This window comes from Drosophila sechellia, chromosome 2L (assembly GCF_004382195.2).
Source record: "Drosophila sechellia strain sech25 chromosome 2L, ASM438219v1, whole genome shotgun sequence".
NCBI lineage: Eukaryota > Metazoa > Arthropoda > Insecta > Diptera > Drosophilidae > Drosophila > Drosophila sechellia.
Genome location: NC_045949.1, coordinates 6,868,841 through 6,889,383, shown reverse-complemented (window position 1 = coordinate 6,889,383; position 20,543 = coordinate 6,868,841). Strand labels below are relative to the sequence as shown.

At 40.1% G+C, this 20,543-nt stretch overlaps 3 protein-coding genes and 1 long non-coding RNA gene across 5 annotated transcripts in view; 1 reads left to right on the top strand and 3 right to left on the bottom strand.

Moving 5' to 3' along the window:
* Positions 1–45: 45 nt before the first annotated feature.
* Positions 46–1,402, bottom strand: LOC6611484 (dnaJ homolog subfamily C member 28). The gene is made up of 2 exons (XM_002035989.2): positions 1,208–1,402; positions 46–1,137 (listed from the first exon to the last, which is right to left on the bottom strand). The coding sequence occupies exons 1-2, from the start codon at positions 1,292–1,294 to the stop codon at positions 145–147; spliced, it is 1,080 nt and encodes a 359-aa protein (XP_002036025.1). The 5' UTR covers positions 1,295–1,402; the 3' UTR covers positions 46–144.
* Positions 1,403–1,977: 575 nt separating this feature from the next.
* On the bottom strand, positions 1,978–2,477 carry LOC6611483 (essential MCU regulator, mitochondrial). Its single transcript, XM_002035988.2, has 2 exons — positions 2,217–2,477; positions 1,978–2,143 (listed from the first exon to the last, which is right to left on the bottom strand). The coding sequence occupies exon 1, from the start codon at positions 2,446–2,448 to the stop codon at positions 2,251–2,253; it is 198 nt and encodes a 65-aa protein (XP_002036024.1). The 5' UTR covers positions 2,449–2,477; the 3' UTR covers positions 1,978–2,143; positions 2,217–2,250.
* A 3,614-nt stretch (positions 2,478–6,091) lies between these two features.
* LOC6611481 overlaps positions 6,092–20,543 on the top strand; it is a 28,573-nt gene continuing 14,121 nt past the window's right edge. Inside the window, exons 1-3 of one of the 2 annotated variants that reach the window (XM_032713997.1) lie at positions 6,092–6,331; positions 14,760–14,921; positions 20,303–20,384. In XM_032713997.1, the coding sequence (XP_032569888.1) occupies positions 14,807–14,921; positions 20,303–20,384 (197 nt within the window). In that variant the 5' untranslated portion in view covers positions 6,092–6,331; positions 14,760–14,806. The remainder of the gene's footprint in view (positions 6,332–14,759; positions 14,922–20,302; positions 20,385–20,543) is intronic. The other variant, XM_032713998.1, reaches the window with a different exon arrangement.
* On the bottom strand, positions 15,613–16,597 carry LOC116800212. The gene is made up of 3 exons (XR_004361202.1): positions 16,232–16,597; positions 15,996–16,166; positions 15,613–15,918 (listed from the first exon to the last, which is right to left on the bottom strand). It is a non-coding gene; the product is annotated as an uncharacterized LOC116800212 (long non-coding RNA).

Below are 20,543 nucleotides of genomic sequence, written 5' to 3'. Positions count from 1 at the left end.
TAACATTTGTAATCACACGATTTTCAACTAAGAACATATCAATGATTTTAACATTATAACAACTATTTCATATATTGTACACATAAACTTACAGCACATTAATCTACATCTAATATCACATATTTTACAATCACACAATTTGAATTACAATAGTTTGCTAATTAGCGAAAACAAACTTGTGCTGGAACTGTCCTGGCTCTCTATATTGCTGCTGGGTTTAGCTCTCATTTCGGGTCTGATTACGTTACGCTGCAATTCCGGATCCTTAAATATAGGTTCGGCCATCCTATCGAGGTGCAGGCGAAAGAACTGATTTTTCAGAATGGGCACTATTAGATTGTACTTGTCAATAAGCTTGTTTAATTGCTGCACATCGTCCTGGTGATTCAGCGTGAATACTTTCCAGGCTGCCAGATCCTCCGTGCGCTGCAATGGCCATTCGCCGTAGTATTTGCGCTCCTGGCGCAGTTTCGTCTTCAGCTGAGCAATCGCATCGCGAATGTCCTTGCCCAGGCTTATCCATTCCGGCGTGAAGCCGTTGTCCAACATAATCTTGTTCAACTTGTGGGTCGTAAAGTCCAGATAGGGATTCTGTGACTGAGCCGAGGACAGGGGCTTTCCTGACCCGTTTAGATTGTTAAAGTCACCCTTGGACATGGCCTCCTGAATGAGATCCTCGACCACACGATCAATACCGTACTTGGTCTTAATGGCATGTTTACGAAAGTGGCTGCCGCCCTTGGACATCAGTGTTTTCTCTCCGGCAGCCGCCTTGTCGATGCGGTGCTCCAGAACACGTTCCTGAGCCTTCATGGCGCGCACCTGCTGGTACTGCTTCTGCCGCTGAAAGGGAGTTCCCACTCCGATGCCCTCGTTGGAAAGATATTGCCGGTGCTGCGGCGCCGTATGCTTGATGTCAAACTCCATGGCCTCCTCCTCGTCCTCCTGAATGTTTCGCCTTCCCTTGGCGAACTTCTCCTGCAGCACACGGAATGCCTCGTCCACCTGCTGGAAGCGTTCGGCACTGGCTTCCTCCGTTCCCGAATCAGGATGCACCCGTTTCACCAGATCTAAGTAGGCGTGGCGAACCGTATTCTGATCAGCTGATTCGTGAACGCCCAGGATGCGGAAGCATTCCTAAAGATAGCAGGTGCAATATTGCATAATAGTTGGAAATGCGAGAAATCTTGGGACAACTTGTACTCACCATATAAACTTCCTTTCGCTTGAGATGCAGCATGCGCCCGAATCTGGTTGCTATGGATCCTTTGAACAGATTCCCAGCCAACCACATTTTTACTACACTTTATGGAGTTATTTTCTAAACAATTTTCGAGCTACGTCGTCTGACGTTAAAATAAATTCTACTACTTAAACCATTTGTTTATGTTTTCCGTGCGATCAGCTGTTGATAATAAATAGTTGTTGTGTTTTGTAGGTGGTGCAGTATAAAAATACTGCAAGACATTTTTAGTATTTCAGCCGTTATGGTCACTCCAGGGATGCATAAAATTTTTTAGTTATTTGAATTATGCCAAGATTATAATATTTGAGAACCAAGTTAAGGTATATTTCAAAGTGTCTCAAATATTTAAAAGTGAGGATGGCAAAATAAAAAAGTAAGCTAGGTGTGCGAGTACTGATTAATGTGGCCTAATGCAAATATTGAGCATTTTTGTAATGTATGCGTGTTTGTTCTAAATGAAAGTCTAACCCAAATCCACAGAAGCAAATTTCCACACTTACTAGTTGCAATTAAAGCCTGGCGATGACCAAATCTGCGGGCGAGCAACGCTCATCAGCAATTCAAACTACAATTCATGCTCTACATAGACTGGAAACTCGCGTTTGTTCTAGGTAATTGTGTCATAATTAAAAATTATTTAATTGCGTGACCTACACTAAAAAATCTTGAATTATTAAATATCAAGCTGAAGTTGGGCAAGATGCTTAATAATAAATAAAAACCATTCTTAATACATGAATGAAAAGGCACATTTATTGTTAAAAACTTGTTTGATTTTGAGCTCTTTGCACTAATTATGATTCAATTGATCTGTACACTTATTACCCTGCTTTGAATTTGGTTACCGGTCTGGGCAGTTGTTTTCGCTCAGTTTTCTTTCCTAGCATCCCGTTTGGCCTGTTTGGATTGGCACATTAGCATATATACGAACAGGATGTGCACAGGCTTGCTCCAAATTCCTTTGGCTTACCATGTAGAAGATCTATATGCGACATGGTGTTATATTAATCATCTTCCGAGACATCGGGCGCATACAGATCAAATACTTCGAGGAATTGGGCCAACTTCTTGCCCATATAACCTCCCAATATAATGCCGGGTATAACCGTGATCAAAACAGCGATGTACTTGTACTTATTGTTCTCCTTGGGAATTTTATTTATTTCTTTAAAGTCCTTGAAGTTGTCTCCACTAAATGGCATTTTTGTGTTTTTATTTCGCTAGCTGATTTTAGTGTGTGTTCGAAAATGGAATACGACATTATTCTGATGGAAATTTCAAGACTTTCTCCGGCCAAATTGGGACAGGCACGCCCCAGAACCTAAACGCGGATCCAAAACCCTCATCGGAATATTTGAGTGTGCGCCCTATATGGAACTTCCGTTCTGCTGGCTCAACCGACTGATTTTGTCAACCGTCTGATGGTCCCTCTTCAATTGGCTTGCAATTGTCTACATTTCCGTCTAAGGAAGGGTATTGCCTTTAATTTTAATATTTGACCAGCAGCAGTGTTGCGTTGGCTTGCTGATTAACGGAGCGCAGAAATTTGGAAAGAATTTGGTTTTTCGTAAGGAATTGTAAAACTAAACAAGTTTTAAATGTAATTAGATAGTTACCTTTATTCATATTCCCTTAACTAATGCTTTAGCATTAGGAACACTAAATTTCCTTTTCTACTTCCCAAGAAGTCAGAACACATTTTAATTGCACTGAAATAATCATGACCTGTTTTTTGAGAAGGAAGTAAAAACTTATTTGAAGATGGATAGATGGGAGTCTAATGATCGCGTGTACCCTATAATTAAATTGTTTTATTCCAGTGGATGTGTAAATTGCATCGATTTATCTGCTTTATATTTCTACTGGAAGCAGCGCATTATTTTTCATCATGCTCTTTTTATCTGTTTACATGCATTTATTTTTAATTTGAAAAGAAAGGAAGTGAAAAGCTTAATAAATCATTCTTGTTGATTGTATATTAAAGGAATGATAAACTGAAATTAATGGACTCTAAATTCGGCCTTCTCATCGGCTAAGTTAATTGGTTTTAACCAGGTCCAAACGCAACCAATACCATTTAGTTAAGATGGAGTTAACATTGAATAATCATTTACATATCACAAAAAAAAAAGGATTTTTTTTTTGTCGGGGAATCCTAGCTTACTTTATATTAATGGTTTCTCAGTGTTATCAAAATTTTTCTTAAGCCCCTTTAATTTGCCTTTTTACACTCTTCATCCGCACAGAGATAAGGTGTTCCTTAATAGAAATCCTTCGGGTTGGGGAAATCCCACCACAAATAGTAATTGTTGTGCGCAATTCTATAGAATTCCCAAGAAACAAGTGTTAATTCCTTTTAGCGACGGATGTGACGTAAGGTTACATATACGAACAAAATGTAAAAAGGCAGAAGATGTACTAATGGACATCGATACTAAAAACAATGAAAATCCTTGAGGCACTTTCAAAACTATACACAGAAAAAGGAAGTTATGTAAAAGAGGATACGAAGATAATATTGATTTGATAAAGTACCTGCAGTAACCCTAACTATTAAAGAAGTATTTTTTGTTGGACATTTGTAGATTCCATTTTCGTTTAGCATTTCGCACGTTTTGCACATTTTATGACCTCATAAGGGTTATGGTTATTAAAAAAATAATGGGACAAGAGAGAGCAGTGTGTAACCAAACAGAGGCATCAAGGAGTGCCAAAGGATTCGAAGGCCAAGTGTAACAATCCCACTTTTATGGTGCTCTCTACTTTGTTGGCGAACCCTTTTAGCAAGTTCGTTGCTTGAGTCTTTCGTTCGGCCAACGCTTCCGTTGCGTGCGAATGTTTGAAAACAGTTAGCAAACCCAAAATCAAGGGAGGGTAAAACCCACCTCCGACTTCACATGTCCTGGGCAATTAAACGAAATTTCCCAAGAAACAAGGACGCCGCAGCTAAGCCCACGCACTTCGCCAACATCGGTTAGGTAGCGTTTGTGCGGCGAATTCGCAGTGCCGGCTGAGATTACCGAGCCGTCTTTTCGGCCGAATTTAACGGCGGCGAATAACGATCGGTATGCCGGTTGTTTATTCGCCGACCGATAACCATACTAATGTGAAAAAACCTAAGAAATCGGGAGCTTTCGGGGCTTCAGTATGCCTTCGACTGTGGCGCGTTGTGGACGTTCAGAGGCTGCGTCGAACTCGAACTCTAGACAAGTGTATGTATCGATTCGACTGGGTTTTCTTCAGTGAGGCAGTGAGTGAGTGTGAGCGAACGAAAGCCGTTAAGAAGTCTGGGGAGAGGAGGCCAGATATACATATACAGTGAGCCATAGGAAAATCTGTAAAACGGGCACGTTGAGCTGTTTTATTTTCCTCGCCTCACAGTCTTACGTTTCTACCTATTGCCGATCGCCTCTACCTCTCTTCTCTACCTTCTTTTCTGCTTTCTGGCCCGCTCTTCGCCAGTTTCTTACCATTTTTGCTGTCGTGTCTTGTGGTCTTTGGGCGAGTGTATGTGTGTGTGTGCGTGGACTGAAAATTCAGGTGCAGACCGCGTTGATTTGCTGAACAAGTTTCAGTCTGAGTTTGGCCTTCGTGTGGTACAGTACATGGTACAGTAAACGCTCCCTGGATCTGCAGATCTCTTTGTGTCCTATAACAATAAGTGCTTGTGCATTTTGTGAATGTATTTGCCTCGAAACTGGATTTCATTCGATTGTTTTGCCCAGCAAAGTGTTTGATTTTGTGCCTGTGTTCGTTGTACGCTGGCTAGCGAAAAAGGATTTCTGTGCATTTTAATGGAGGCGCGTGCTTGGATCGTGTGTGCTCTATGAGGAAACTGACCATTAAATGCGAGCAGCAAAAACAAGAGGAATTTTAAATTGAAAAAAAGTGTAATAGATTAACTGCAACGCAGAGGACAATACTACGAAATCAGTGAATATATAAATAACATTAAATGCAAGAATGGTAGAGATACGGCAAATGAATGCAAGAATTTCTTCAGCAATTTTATAGAACCAAGGATAGGAAGTCAGCAGTAGTCCGCTACAATAATTTTATGTTGTTTTTAGCCGAGTTGTTGAACTTCTAGTATAATTTGTTCTCCCTGTTTTCTTTGCGAGCCGTTCGGTTTTTAGCAGTCCATTAACTTGTCTGTGCCTTTTGCACTTTACTTTGCCAACTGACATTAGACTACTTGTGTGAGTAAGTAGTCCATCCATCGGGAGTAACACACTCGTGTACTCACTTCACATGCCAGCTGCGCATTTACGCTCCCATTAACCGGGTAGAAATAACAAACTTACGGGAAAAGAAGCCACAACTGCTACCAGAAACTGGCCAACAAGTGTTTTGCACAATAGCCAAAGGAAACAACCACAAAAACTAAACAGAAAAAAATATAAGGGCTACAGAATGCAGTCTTGGGGTTAAAGTGGAACCAACCACATTTTTGACTTACAAAAAGTTCGTGTCCTAAGTCTTTTGTTTGGTTTTCCAACCGCAGAGACCCAAAATCTCAATAGGAATACTTCTGGGACTATGGTCACCAGATTTTCACCTAATTAACATAAATATTTCTTCGAACATTTTTGTGAGCTCAATCCCAAAATGTTCCCAACACATTTCGAAGACGTGCTGCGACTTCAGACGAGAATTCTTGGACTTACTTGTTTCGGATCTCTGCCACGGCATGCATAATTAAACAGACCCATCCCCATTAGGCAAACTATAGATAGTCAGGCTAGCCAGAACCGATCATAAATTACATTTATGTGACGCGTTTTCGTTTAGCTCAGCTTTTATTAAAAAAATCTAATCAACTTAAGTATCTCCAAGCAGTGCAACACTGGCCTTGTACATTTAAAAATTTAAATATATAAAAAGAAAACCGCACCAATAAGTTGCCATAAAAAAACAGAGACCGCAGTCGTCGCGAAAGGGAAAGAAACCGTCGTTATTGTCGCTTTTGTTGACCTCAAGGATAACCAGCTGACATGCCACATAAATTGGAATACTAGCAGTCGCGAACGATACGTATCGAACATATATAGTGGTTATATATAGCTACAGCTGCATTTATAAGAGGTGAGTTGCATATTGAAATGGCAGCGAATGAGCCGGAAAAGAGTGGCAAAGGAAAAATGTAGAGTGGAAATACGGGTTGGAGGTTATACTAAGTATAAGAGGCAATATTAGTCTTTTCACTACCAATGACGTTATATTCCTCTGCTTTTAAGCTGACATCATTGCATACCATCACTCTATAATACGTCTTAACTATCAATCAGTAAGCCAAATGAAATAAAAGCCAATCTCAAGACACGCCTTATTTTGGCTTCAGTCATTGCGCAAAAATCCGATTAATTATGCATATGTCTACATACAAATTAAGCCATAAACAATGCCATGCTTTCGTTTTATTAAACGATTTGCAATGAAACTTCGTTTTAATTGTGTTTAAATAATTGATTGATTCCACTGATTGAGCAAACAATTGGCGTATCGAGAGTGGTGGTTATGCTGTGTGCCATATAAAGCCTCCAATATGGATTCCCACTTATCCACAAAAAGTAGCACACCCCAACAACAATAAGAACAATTTCTGTTACTTTCTATTAAACAAAACCTAAAAAAAGCTTCGATTGTCTGCCGGCCGTGTCTGACTCGCCTTTGTTGTCACATTCATTCAATAAAGGCCAAGTCGGCTTCCCTATACCCATACCCATACCCATGCCCACACCCGTACCCTCAAAACTCCATCGAAAAGTCGAAAAGCGAGAGCTACCCAAACAGTTAACCTCAATTTCAAGACGCACTCGGCGCGCTGTTGTTGTTGCTTAATAACAGAAACCGAAACAAACCATAGAAATAGTATAAAATTTCACTCAGCCCAAAGTGAAAAGCAGAACAAATGCAAAAGCCCTCATCACACTTGTAAACAAGCCACAAAAATTCGGTGTTTGTTTTGTTGCTCTTTTTTTGGCAAAGCTATTTGGCAAATATAAATAAACTGGTTGCTTTATGGAAATTTATGCCATGATTAGGGATTCGCTCCGGAGATGAGTTCTACTTAAGTCATTTTCATAACTTGGCAAAAGGTATCGGAACAAGTAAAACTTGTTTTAGCGCGTGCTTTATGACTTAGTCGCTATGGCTTAGTCATAATTTGTATATTGGTATTTGGCTCACAGCATCCAAACGGAAGTTGTGGCTAAAATGTGTGTTAAGAGTGTAATAGGGATTGCAAGCAACAGAAGTGAATGCAAGTTTGTTGCCTAAGTCTTTTGATTTGTGTATTCATGGAGTGCATGGAGTTGGAAAGTTATTTTGTGACTACGATTTTCTAGAAGTCGAATTAATTTTTTACCTAACAAGGTCTTCGGTTTCACTTGTATGATCTAATCCACCCTTTCGAAGGAAACAATCCCCGAAAGAAACGCCACAAAGTCATATATTATTTGGGCTATGACGAGCTAAGCATTAGATTCTTCGACCTTTTCTCGAAGGTTGATAATTGGCAGCTGATGCCAATGTATCGGCAGGTAGATACACATAAACACACCCTAAAAAACGAGCTATAACAAAGGGTACGTCCAGAATTTAATTCACCGCAATCACAGGTAGGGACCCATCTCCAAATCCCTACTGAAAGTGCGAGAAGTCAGTTGAAATTAGTGGAATGACATGTATTATGGGTCTAGTTTATTAGGACGCATGGTTCACATGAATGACAAATCTCTTGCCGCATATCAAGTGTCAGTTGGCCATTAAAAGAATGGAATGCCAGGGCGTTGTCTGCGTTAGTCTTAAGAGAGATCCATCCATCAGCGGTCTGATCTGGACTAAGATCTTTTCCGACATGCGAGTAACTTATTATAGAGAGAGAGATGGATACTCACTGCATGTCCGGCGTCCATCAAATCATTAAATAATTATAGCGATTTGATTGGATTAATAATTTTCAAATCATCAACTCTTTCCCGGCAACGAAAGTTTTCGAAACTGTGGATATTGATTTTCAATTTTTGTTTATATTGAGATTCTCAACTTCCGTCTCGGCGGCGGCAGTGAAAGTGCCTCCAAATGCCAAACTCATTCTAAAAGCGAATTAATGGTCATCGCAGCGCTCTCTATTTCTTCGCGGCAAAAAGCGGCTTAATCATGTTGAAAAGCTGTTGACAATTTCATAAGTTTTCCAAGGTGGGCGCTTTCTCGGCGCCATCAGCCATTGCTCGTCGATTAGTTACAATTGCCACAAATTTTCTTTATTTCTCCAACTCCAATTCCATCGCCATTGCCAGCTTGATGTTGTGTGCGTTTTCCGTTTTCTTCTTATGTTTTTAATTGTGAGAATTGTGTGGAAAAGTGGAGCTCACTCGCCGGGAAAAGCGAGTCAAAACAAAAAACATTTCACGCTGTCATTGTCGACAATTGTTAAAAATGAAAAAATTGTGATCGGGCTTAGTGAGGTGAGCTGAACTGTGGAAATGCCCAGCGGAACCGCGTTCATAATCCAGCCAAGTTATGAAGTTCCATCTACTCGCTTGCGATTCTTCCAAGCTCCTCCTCCATTCACTTTCGGACTATCTGCGTTTTTAAGCTGCCGAATCTTCAAAATATAATTCACATGACCGCCTCACATCGCATACACACACACCCATCCCAACACAATGATCCCCCCATCTGACTCTTGGCCAGACTGTCTGACTTTTGACTCGGTGCGCATACTTCTCGTAACCTGTTTTTTTAACTTGGACGCTCTTGCCTTTTTGACTGCATTCTTGACGGCTGTGCGTCTTCGAGCCACGCAGCTAACGTCTTCGGTTTTAAAAAGTCGCTAACCAAAACAGAGAATTAAGATACTGATACTGAGCCCGCGAGGGTCTTTGTTTGCGATAGTGATACTCCGGGGGAAAATATCTGAAGATAGTTGAATATATGAAGTAAATAAATATTTTAAAAATATGAGATACAAATTGGAATCTTTACTTTTTATGTTTTCGTGCATATTTTGCCAGGGTAGCAAAACATTGGTTAATTCAAATGATTTAAATACTTATCTACTGTTTTGATAGCACTTCAAGATATCATGGGAGTGCCATCATTCCTTGAATTTTGTTATTTTTATTTATAACCAGCCATTACTTTCTGTTTGACAATCCGCTGACTTCATTTTGGCACTCAAGTCGGTGGGTGTATTTAATTGAGTTTTTCTGCCGAGGCCCATTGCACCATTTCACTATTTGGATTTGGACTCAGTCATTTGGATTCAGTTACAAAACCAACAGCTTGCGGCAATGGAAAACAAACTTTTCCTTGTCTATATACAAATTAAATATTAATTGCACCCATCACCCACTTCGAAGCCCCACAGCGCTTCTTGGCGCTCTTTTTTTTCCAGCTTGTGAAAGTGTTGGCCAGTGGAAATCACTTGACCATTTTGTGAACAGCTTTCGACGGCTCCGGCTGTACATGAAAACAAATGAATGTTTTGCTGACGAAGTTGCTGTTGGCGGTAGCAAGTTGCCCGAAAAAGATAAATACAAATACGCGGATAGTGAAAAGTTTCAGTTGCCTGCTTTTAGTCGAGGAAAAGCGTCTCGATGGGAAAACTAAACACGTTTATGAATTTCTTGCCCAGCTAATTTACTTGGCTATAACATTAGGTGACCAATGGATAAACCACAGAGCAAACCTTCATAGTTCATTAAACGATTTTATTTCCTTCGCCAATAGAAACGCCTTCAAACTCCCATTGGTTTGGCCACAAACATTTCATGTAACCCAAATACCAAGGCATTAAAAAAAGCAAAAAACAAAAACTTACATGCCACAAGCCCGAAACTAGTTCATTGGGTCCCTCCGCCAATCGGCCAGCTGCCCAGCTGGTTTTTCTCCCCGATCTCCCCATGATCTGCTCCCTGCGGCTCCGGCTACCTGACCATCGAAATTAAACACAAATTTTTACGTTGAACCGAAAGATCAATGGCTGTAAGAGCAGAAAAAAAGAAATCACAAAGTTCGAAAGAACATCAATTTACATAAAAATCTGGTTTCTTCTGAGTGTTTCTCGTTTTCCTCGTGCTTTTTTATTTGAAGTTCCATAACGGTCGGTTGGATTATGGAAAGCTTCAGGCCAATGAGAGTGAGTCTGATTGAAGAACAAAGGGGCCGCATTTTATGTACAATTTTTAGGAATTACGAATAATTTAATAAACTTAAAAAGGTCATATCAGACATTGATTATCTGGAAAAATAAAAAAGCATCTTTTATTTAAATCAATTTATTAAATTGGTTCAAGTAAGTGGTTTGCCACTTAAACGAATCAATTAGATTGAATGAAGCCAATACTGCATTTATTGCACATTAAGCTGTCGAAGTCAGATTGATCTACTCCGCCAGATTGTTGTCCCCCTGATTAATGTTTCTCTAACTGATCTCAATTGAATCGCGAGCATCCATCAAATTATAGTCAGTCATTGAAGACTCTTCGGTTCTCCATTTCATTAAAGCACTTCACTTAAGAGATTGTACTCTCTCTACAGGCAATTGATCCTCGTTTTCTGTCCCAGTTTCCTCTCTAGCTATCCACTTCTTCACTCCTTGGACACAAAAACAACTGACTGACACCGAAAGCCAAAAACTCAATTTGTAAAAAATGGTAAAAACCAATTGACCTTCAGGCCAAAAGAAATCAAAGTATAATAATATTTGGTCATTAGTTGGGCAGGCCCAATAACTGGAAACGTGTTTTCCCCCGTTGGCCAACATCGATTTGTGTGGCCAATATTGGCACAGCCAAAAAACAAAAGGAAAACCCGGTACGAAAAACGCTGAAAATGCCCACCCCAGGCAAGTGCGCAAGTGAAAGTTCCGACTTTACTTTGCTGGAAAAACTGTGGGCTCGTGTAAAGAAGATGGTGGCTGATGCGGAATGGAAATGGAAAACTAAAGAGCCGTCTTTAAAAGGCCTCTAAAACAAACCGGCAGCAGCTGCATTTCCAATCACCAAAATCGAAAACCAGGGGCACAAAAAGTTCACCAGAAATTATGTACCCCGCTTGACTTTTACCATTTGCTCAACTTAGTCATCATTTTACGGTATTCGTTTTGATTTAGCTTGTGTTTGTACTTTGTTTTTAAATGTCGAAGGTGTCATCAATGATGGCTGCATACTGAGCCATCGGCAACCGGTTTGGTCACAGATCGTTCAGTTTTCTTGCTTGATATTCGCTCGGCACACATGTAGTGTGTTTGCCCAGAAAATATTTGAATTTTGATTGCGACTGAAGCAGCCATGGGTCTCTTCCACACTTCTTGTGATGCAGTTTTCCTCTCCGTTTGATGGTTGGATTGCGAAACTCGCAGCTTCGATGCGGATGGAAAAGGTTTTTCATGTTTGGGCTTGCACAACGCTTTGTTCTCTAGTTGGCCGATGATGAGTGGTTCTCTTGTTTGGAGGCTGTCAAGTTCGTTGCCTAAGTCTTTCGTTTCTAGCAAATACCCTACGATCGACGCTTATTGGTATTCACACGCGAGTCGCGCAGCTTATTAAATAAACTTTGATTTGCTATCTCCAGTTTAATCAACCTTTAATCGGTGTCAGCCATGAGAGTTACGAAAATCCACACTAAACGACTTGCCATGCCGCCCATTTTCATGCTAATTTTTTGTGAATCTTTCGAAACGATTGTTAAACGATGAGCTTAAGAAAGACACAACGATATCGAAGCCAAATCAATGGGATTAAAATGCGGATATTAAATTAAATCCAAAACCTTTCACTCTCGCTTATTTATATGATAAATGTGTAGAGTATTTTACTTTTTTATTACTTATTAGTCAAGCCGACATTTGCATACGGCGCATGTAATCGGTTGCAGTTTGCAGTTTGCGCGAAGAATTGGAAATATTGTTTGCTAAGTCTTCGAAAACATTTTCATTCGTGCTGCCATCATTAGCTGATGTTATATAATCAGCTGCTGGCCAAAAATTTTCCAGGGTATTGACTTCTGACAGCTTAAAGTTGTATTATTTCCTTGGGCTATCAATTAAAAAATTGGAGCTGAAGTTTTTACTTTACTTTATTTTATTTTGAAAAGAATAATAAATGATTGCTTGCAATTAATAAGCTTCTGTTAGATTACATATAACGAATACGATCATCTCAACTGTATATTTAAATATTAAATTTCATTGAATCTTTGGCAAACACACCTAATGTGAACAGTGATGCTGTTTAGCCTTCAATGGACCCACAGATTTCACAGTCAGCTAATGACAATGCTGTCTTTGGCTCGGTCAAAGACTCCCTCCCACCCACGCCCACTTCCCTGCCCCTCTCCCCGCCGTCATTAAATGTGTGCGCTTCATTAAACAGCAAAGTAAATAAATGTTGGGTAAGCCTCTATAATTTTTGGCGCCTTTCCGTTCAATGCTACTGCTGCTGGCGCAGCCTAGACCCGAGTTTAAGGTGGCTCCGTGGGACTTGGCTCACCCACACACAAGTGTTTGGGTGGCTGTTGGCCAAGTGGATAAACAGTTAGCTATCGAAACAAGTTAGCTGTTTGACGGCTGCAAGTTGCTTTCTGGGCCAAACCGCATAGTCGACTAATTGCACAAAAAATGCGACTTGTGGCCTGCGGCTTTTCAGCCAGCTGCAGTTGTTGCAGTTGAAGTTTCAACTCTAAACTGGGAAAAGACAGACTCCGGGCAAAGGAAAACAACGCATTGCATAATTCATTGCCCTTTTGCTTATATTAGTATTTTAATTAGAAATAAACATAAACAAGAGTTGGCATCGCTATTTTTCTTAATTAGCGCTGAGTGGTGCGTGCAGTCTTAGCTTACTTGCAAATTATTATTTTGTGCTGTCTTTTTTTGTCTTCAATAAAAGCCGCCAAGACCTGTATAAGCCGCTTTTCAATGGCTTTTTATTCACCATCATTATTATTTTTTTTTTTATTTTGGGATTTAAGCCTTTCATTCGCATGCAACAAAGTTATCTAATGTTTCGCCGTTGTGTTGATGTTGGGCTATCGCATTGCAAACGAAACATATGGCAGGGCGTTTGCCTTCGCGTTTGACTAAATTTTAAGCCCAGACTGAGATTTCTCCCAGAGACAATTTGCGGAAGTTGTTAATGGACTTGATCTGCTGCTGGTCTCAGTTTGAATCTGGGTCCAGGAGACTGGGCGAGTTGCGTTGGGGTATCGCATTTCCAGTGCAGTAAAGAAACACACACACACCACTGGACTGAGGAAAACAAAAGACTTAAGCAACAAGCTTGAATGTTATGAAATACGAAAAATGGTGGTGAGCCTATAAATTAATTTAATGATTCCAATAATTAAATAAAAATTCAATTATGTATGTTGAAAACAACATTTAACCATGGCAAATTAAATGACCAAAGTAAATAGTGATCAACGCAACAGATTTTCCGAACAAATCTCAAACTTCACCCCAAATTATTGAGGCCAAAATCCATAATCGAGCCTCCACCCAAAAACAAGTTCAGTTAGCAGGCAAGCACAAATACAAACTGTATCAACATGCAACTGTACATCTTGTGTTAGCCAGTCTATAATTACTTGGCAATAACGGCAACCTTGCGTCTCGATCTCCGTTTACAAAGCGGTGGAAGGTGACGAGGGGACGATCCCCGCGAACCCCACCCCAGAAAACCCAGACCGACTTTATTTAGCTTTGGATATATGAATGAAAAGTCACACACAGAGATCACACGACTGCCAACAAGTTCAGTCGCAATCGTGATAAATGACAGTCAAATCGGAGTAACCTTAAACTTTGGGTTGGTCAATATAATAATTTCTAACCCAAATTTTGACTCTTGACTCGGGCTAACAATTATTTTTGAGTACAACAGCTAATCAGCTTTATTAAAGGGGTGATTAGGGCGAATGATGTTGAAGAAAACACAGGTTTATTAAATAAATTAGTTAGACGACCTCTGTATCAACACTGAATGATGAGTAAGAAACATTCAGTTTTAAATATTCCTTTTGTTGCATTAGAAATTCCCCCCATAAAAATGATCATAAATTATTTGCTGTGCGTGAAAGTCATCTTTCAAAAATTCCATTCTCGAGTATAAACGACGCACTAAAAAGACCATTAGTTTTATTTATGGCTCACCTGCAAATTTCAAAGGGGAGAGGGCTTAGCTTAGTAATTGTGAATTCTTTTGCAGGCTGCGGTTCTCGAGAAACTTTCTAAAACCGCATTCGCTAAACACGATTCGCCGCAGAAACACGTGCTCATATAAAAATTTCAGCCGGAGACTGAGTCAGAGTGACATAAATTTGCTAATCATTACCTTTTATCGGATGTGAAGTGTGAATGAGGCAACCGGTTTCTGTGATTATTCTATTTTTCTATTTTTTTTTTATTTTTTGGTGGCCAGGGCGAGGCCGTAAACTTATTTACCCCGGATTATTGAATTCGACTCGAAACTGATACTTATTTTCACCCTTTTTTTTCCGATTGCAGATTGGCAAGAAACCACCGCGCTTAACTGGGCATTAAATCGGGCCAAAATGAAACAATCGACGGCAGCCAATTCGCATTGGCTGGCCGCTTTGCTGTCGTCGTTGCTGCTCCTAAATTTGCTACACTTAATTGGAGCCGACGAGGCGTTTTCCTGTCCCAATGGTAAGTTGGTCCATTTAACCATATTCACCTACAGCAACCAAATTGCATTTGAAACACGTGCGTTTGCAGCGAACGCAGGTGTGGCCAAAAAAACCGAACCAAAAATTTTCGCATAAATCAAAAGCGAATATGTATAATTTTGGCCAAGGCAGTTGGAAACGGATTTGTTTGGGTGTTAGTCTGTCTATTGGGTGTGCTTCAAGCTGGCAATTATGCCTTTAAGAATTCTTTGTCTTTGCCTTGACTGTTCTAAGCGTTGTTAATGGCGTAATTGATTGTCTTTGATCGAAGCGTGGTATGATGAACCATTTCCGGTTGTTAAGGTGTCTGTGGAGATTTTTCTCAACTTCAAAGGCTTACACATGCAACTGGAATGGAGAAATTTTAGCCGACCCAAAATTATCAACTAACAACATAAATTGGTTAATCTTTTTTTTTTAATTTCACGGTGCTTTTCGATAGATTAACGATGACTGGCGTAGTTTTTACGCTTGATAATCTAGCATAAAGAGCACAATTTCCTCAATGATAAGCAAATAAAACACCCAAAGTCGATTAAGTAATTTTCCTGATATTCATACGAAATACCATTTATCACGTTTAATAATTTTCTAAAAATGGCATTTCCATGTTCATGCCATTTAAAGCTTATCATGATCGTTTCTACCCGATTCGTGCCTTAAAAATCAAGTTTATCAACATTGGTATTTATTCCTCAGTGTAGGCTTAGCCATATTTGTGCTATAAAAATTCTTGGGCTAATGACAAAATCCACTAAAGCCAATAAGCAACCTGCTAAGCGAGTTAGCACCCAACGCAACCAACAAAAAGAACCGACTGAAAAGAAATACAATTCGGTGAGCTGAAGAGTGTGCAGAAAATGTGTACATGACGGAAGTTATGGCCGGGCTAATCAATCAATATGAAGGGGGAGTCAGCCGCAGGGTGGCTGAGTTAGGGCCATAAGCCTTTCACTTGGCATTGCCGCCTACAACACCTGAAAAAAAACGCGGCAGCAAGTAGCCGATAACGGTTATTACATATGCCAAACTTGTTTCTCTCCTCGCCCATTACCATTTTCTCTCGTTCGTAGAATGCCATGACAGCATATATATATAGAATATATATATATACTCCATATGAAGAATTCCCAACTCCAGACTTGGGCCCCACACAAACGAGATTTCTTAACGGTTTTCCGCTGCTGCAGTCGTTGCTGCTTATTTTTTTCACTTACCCGACTTACTGTGCACAGTGAGAAAAGAGACATATTAAGTAATCATATTAACAATTTTAAAGAATTAACTTACATATATTTCTTTCAATTTTCTGCTGCTATCTGATTACTTGTCGATTTTTCTCTCAGTGCACTTCTCCTTGGCTCCAGCTTGTACCCGCTGTGCCACTTGCGCGCGCCGCTTCCTAGCCATCCAAGTCCATCCATCTCCCAACTAGCTGCAGCTCGCTGTGCTGATTAACACTTGTGCAGAGCCAAACAAGTTCGTTGCCTAAGTCTTTTATTTTTTTTTAAATACTTTTTCAACCGCACTTAAGTTTTTCATATGCAGGTGTCTGGGTATCGGTGACTTGTTTTAGGTGCAGTCGGCTGGGTTTCATTGCACAAACGACGGTTCGAAAAATAGGCCAAACTCTTGGCAGTTATTGCAGTTTTTTACACCCATTTAGCCGTTGCATATTGATCGGTGTTAATACAGCGATATCGACATGGATATGGGCTAAGAAGTGATGTTTTTGATTTTATGACTCAACTAATGGAATTATGATGTTGCGTCATTAGTTGAGCTGTCAGATGGCTAAGATCACTGGGTAGTGTCAAGCGAACAGTGATGCTGTTATGGGAAATACCAAGTTGGGATTTTGTAAGATCCTAAGAATTGATTATAAATTATACAACTGTCAAATAAATAAAGACCTTCTATAAAATCACCTGCAATTTTGAGCGCCATTAATGCTTCCATCTTCCAAATGGCCAGAACCAACGGTCTTTAAGTAATCAATTTCCATCAGTTCGAACAGAAGTTGCACCGCCATCGGCCATTGGCGGCCACTTAGGAATCCTGAGGCCTAACGGTAAAAGCCTCAAAATGATGATGACCAAGTCGACGTAACTGACGGACTGACAAACATGGCTCGCGGCATGAGCAGAGTCGATCGCGTAGACTTAGAACGGCAACTTCCACATTTTTGGACACGCTTGAGTAAACCCAACCGAGCTGCCAAGCGATTCCAGCTAATTAAATGAGCATCTCTGTCTTTCTCCCTCTATCGTTCGGTTGGTGAGTTCTATGCGTACACTGGCAGAAAAGTGGGCTGATTTGGCTAAGCTGATTAAGGGTTCTGGGTCGGCGGGCACACACATGGATTAGAGCCACCAAAGTGATTTATGAAGTGGCGACAATGTGTTACCACCACTATTTGTGATGTCTTTGTTTTGCAGTTTTATTTATGATATTGAAGCGTTTAGTTAATCATAAAGCGTGAAATAAGCCTGCGCTCAAGTCAAATACAAAAACAAATATTTCTACATATGTCGGTGGCCTTTTAGTTTGGTCAAAGGAAGTCAACGCTTTTCCACTCCACCGACTTCAGTGTGAACCGAAAATAAAGTTAATTAAATAGTAAGGAGCACATTTAATCAAAGCTACGTACTCACTGAAATTAAGATCTTATTCTTTTCGTAAGTCTTTTCTTTCGCAGAGATTTAATGGCTAAGATTCCGAGTTACTCGGCTGGCAATGGGGTTAATGAAATGAGCACACTAAAGAAGATTTATTGCAAGCCGCAACAAAGTTTTCACTTTTTCTTACTTCTTTCAAGAAAAAGAACTTCAACGATTTCGAAAGAGTGGGTTTGAAAACAGGGCATGGCATATTTATTTGTCGGAAATTGGGTAATAAGTACGTGCGGTTAAGCAAACCAGATTTAATCAACGTAGTTTTACACTATTAACAATAAAGATTATGAAAAGATCTAGTAGCTTCACTAAATTAAAATTAAAGAACGTACTCACTTAACCCACAAAAATTCAATTAGCTAATGTAATGAACAATCTGTACTTTGACAAAATGAGATTTTACAAGAAGCATATACCTATGTATCTAGAAATCCCACGTGCATATATATAACTATATGATTTTTACGTAAGAAATTCTCACATTATTAATTTGGTATTGTTTTCACAAGATCTTTTCGTATGCTGCAATCACTGAGTCTGCCTTGCAAATTATATATAGACAATGATCGCGCAAAGTCGGCGCAAACTAAGCCAGCAGAAAGAGAGGCACTGAGCTAATGAGACAAAGACGGGGCGAAACACTTGGCCAAGTCACGCAGCAAACATTTGCATAGGTAATGGCGCAAAAAGCTGGGGAAAACAAAACTTCCTGGCAAGAATTTCAAATATCTGGCACACAATTCAATAAAACCAAAGAAATAACAACTGCAAAGGTAGAAAAAGGCAGCAAAGACGTGGATGGAGACCGAAACCGGCTAACCTTGTCCAGTTCTCTGTGGCTGCACCCAAGTCGAAGACAAGACCCAAAGAATTTCCGAAGCCAATTGGCAGTTACGTGGCTTTAATTGCCCAGCGACGAGAATCGAACTCCGAAGTTCTTGGCTGTCACGGTGACATGGCCACAAGGTGGCGGCGAATTTATCGCAGGCACTGTTCGACAGAAGAAAGAAAGAACTCGGTTCTGCGGGGCGGAATCTATTTGCAGCCATTAAAAACAATTACACAGAAGGCCACTGTGCTGATTTAGATTTCCATTGAAGCGTGTTGGGTAACCCAGAAAGATCGCCCAAACGGAGTCCAGAAATGTCCAAGAACCATTTCTTCGGTTCGTCTGCAAGTGGAACGCCTAACAGTTACCTGTGGTTATTTTGGCATTCAAGCATGGCTAATGCCAAATTGCGCTGCGGTAACTGGGCAGACAAATAAATAAATTCGAACAAATTGTGTGGCCAATAGCGGTACGGCCAGCCAGTTAGGCAAACAAATAAGCCGCAGGAGTAACGTTAACTTTCTTTTTAAGCTGGTAAATTGGGCGGGATCGTTGGTGGTAAAATGGGTAATGACCGCAATATTTGCGGCAAGCTCACTGATCGATTATTAGGGTGCGAAATTGTTGACTTTGAGAATGAAATACAATTTTTACGGGAAAAATAAGAACTTTAATATTCCTTGCAATAAACTTGAAAGCTGGTTAACAGCATCATAAACTTTCCATCTTGATTAATGACAATTTTAAATAACAACTTGCAAATTTTTCTCCGGTTTTTAAGAGCAGCTTTTTGAACTTTTCTACAGAAATAGCCTAGAAATTGTCACCTTGGTTTCTTTAATAAATAATTACTCAGAAATGCAGTTTTCAATTGAGCATGCCTTATCGACAGGATGTAGTTTTCCCTCGAAAGCAATACTTGGACAAGGAAATCGTGAAAGTCCCATTTGGACACCCATGCGAATTGGAAAATCTGGAAAATCTGTAACAACTAGCCGAACCGCAGAAAACACCAAAGACAACATTTACCGACCACTTTAAAATAGCAGCGCGTGCGTCTGCGCAGAAAAAAAACAGCAACAAATTGTTTAAATACTTTTGCTTTTTGTTTGCAAACAAAGAGCGGTGTGCGAGTGCATATTTTAGACGATTTGATTTTAAATGAAAGCTGTCAATCAAGCTGACTTCGAGGCGAGTCCAAGTCCGAGTCCAAGTTTCGCGCGCAACTTTCCCATTTTACCGGGAAAACTGTTGGCATTCGGAGGAAAACGAAAGCGTCACAGCCGCATCTTAGATCGCATCTCGGTTGGCCCAACCACTTAATTATCCGCTGATTTTCAGTCGGAATTCTCGTTCTCATCGCCCAAAACGCGCGCAGAAAGTTGTCGTAGCTGCTGGACATAAGTTATGCAAAACCAGTTAAGATGCTGATTGGGGTCACCAACGAGCATATCTCTTTCCTCTTTCCAGTTGGTGGTGATATTTAGTGATTAAGAGCATACTGTTTAATCTCCATGAAATCGTCTTGCTGGCTTTTTAAGAGGCTTAGATTTGGACACAGATCTAATGCTGACTCAAGAAATGCTGGGCTTATAAAGAAAGCAATTAATTTAAGGTATCTGTAACCAGTAAGGAAATGCTTACAGAATTTATTAGCATTAATTCATACCAGTTAAGTATGGCTAAATGGAATTCTGGGCATTGTTGTTTCAAATAAGTAAAGTGATAAGGCATACCATATCTTTGGTAACTTCTGACTTAAATTGCTAAGTTTATCTAGAACTACTTATAGAATTTAAACTAAGCACACAAATTTAACCTTGTCTAATATGCCAACATCTCCTTCGTATCTTTCAGGTTGGGAACTGCGCGGCTTGAATTGTTATAAATATTTCAATATCAAGCACTCGTGGGATAAAAGCGCCGAACTGTGTCGAAGGTGAGTGGAGTCGCAACCATAACCATATGATAATTTCCCCGACCAAATGAGATTATGCCCGATTTGTGAGGAAGTCGCCAGCTTGTTCCGCTCTTTGTCTCATCAATCGAACCTGAGAAGGTGTTTCAGCTTAACCAGGCAGCTACGCTTGAGCAAATA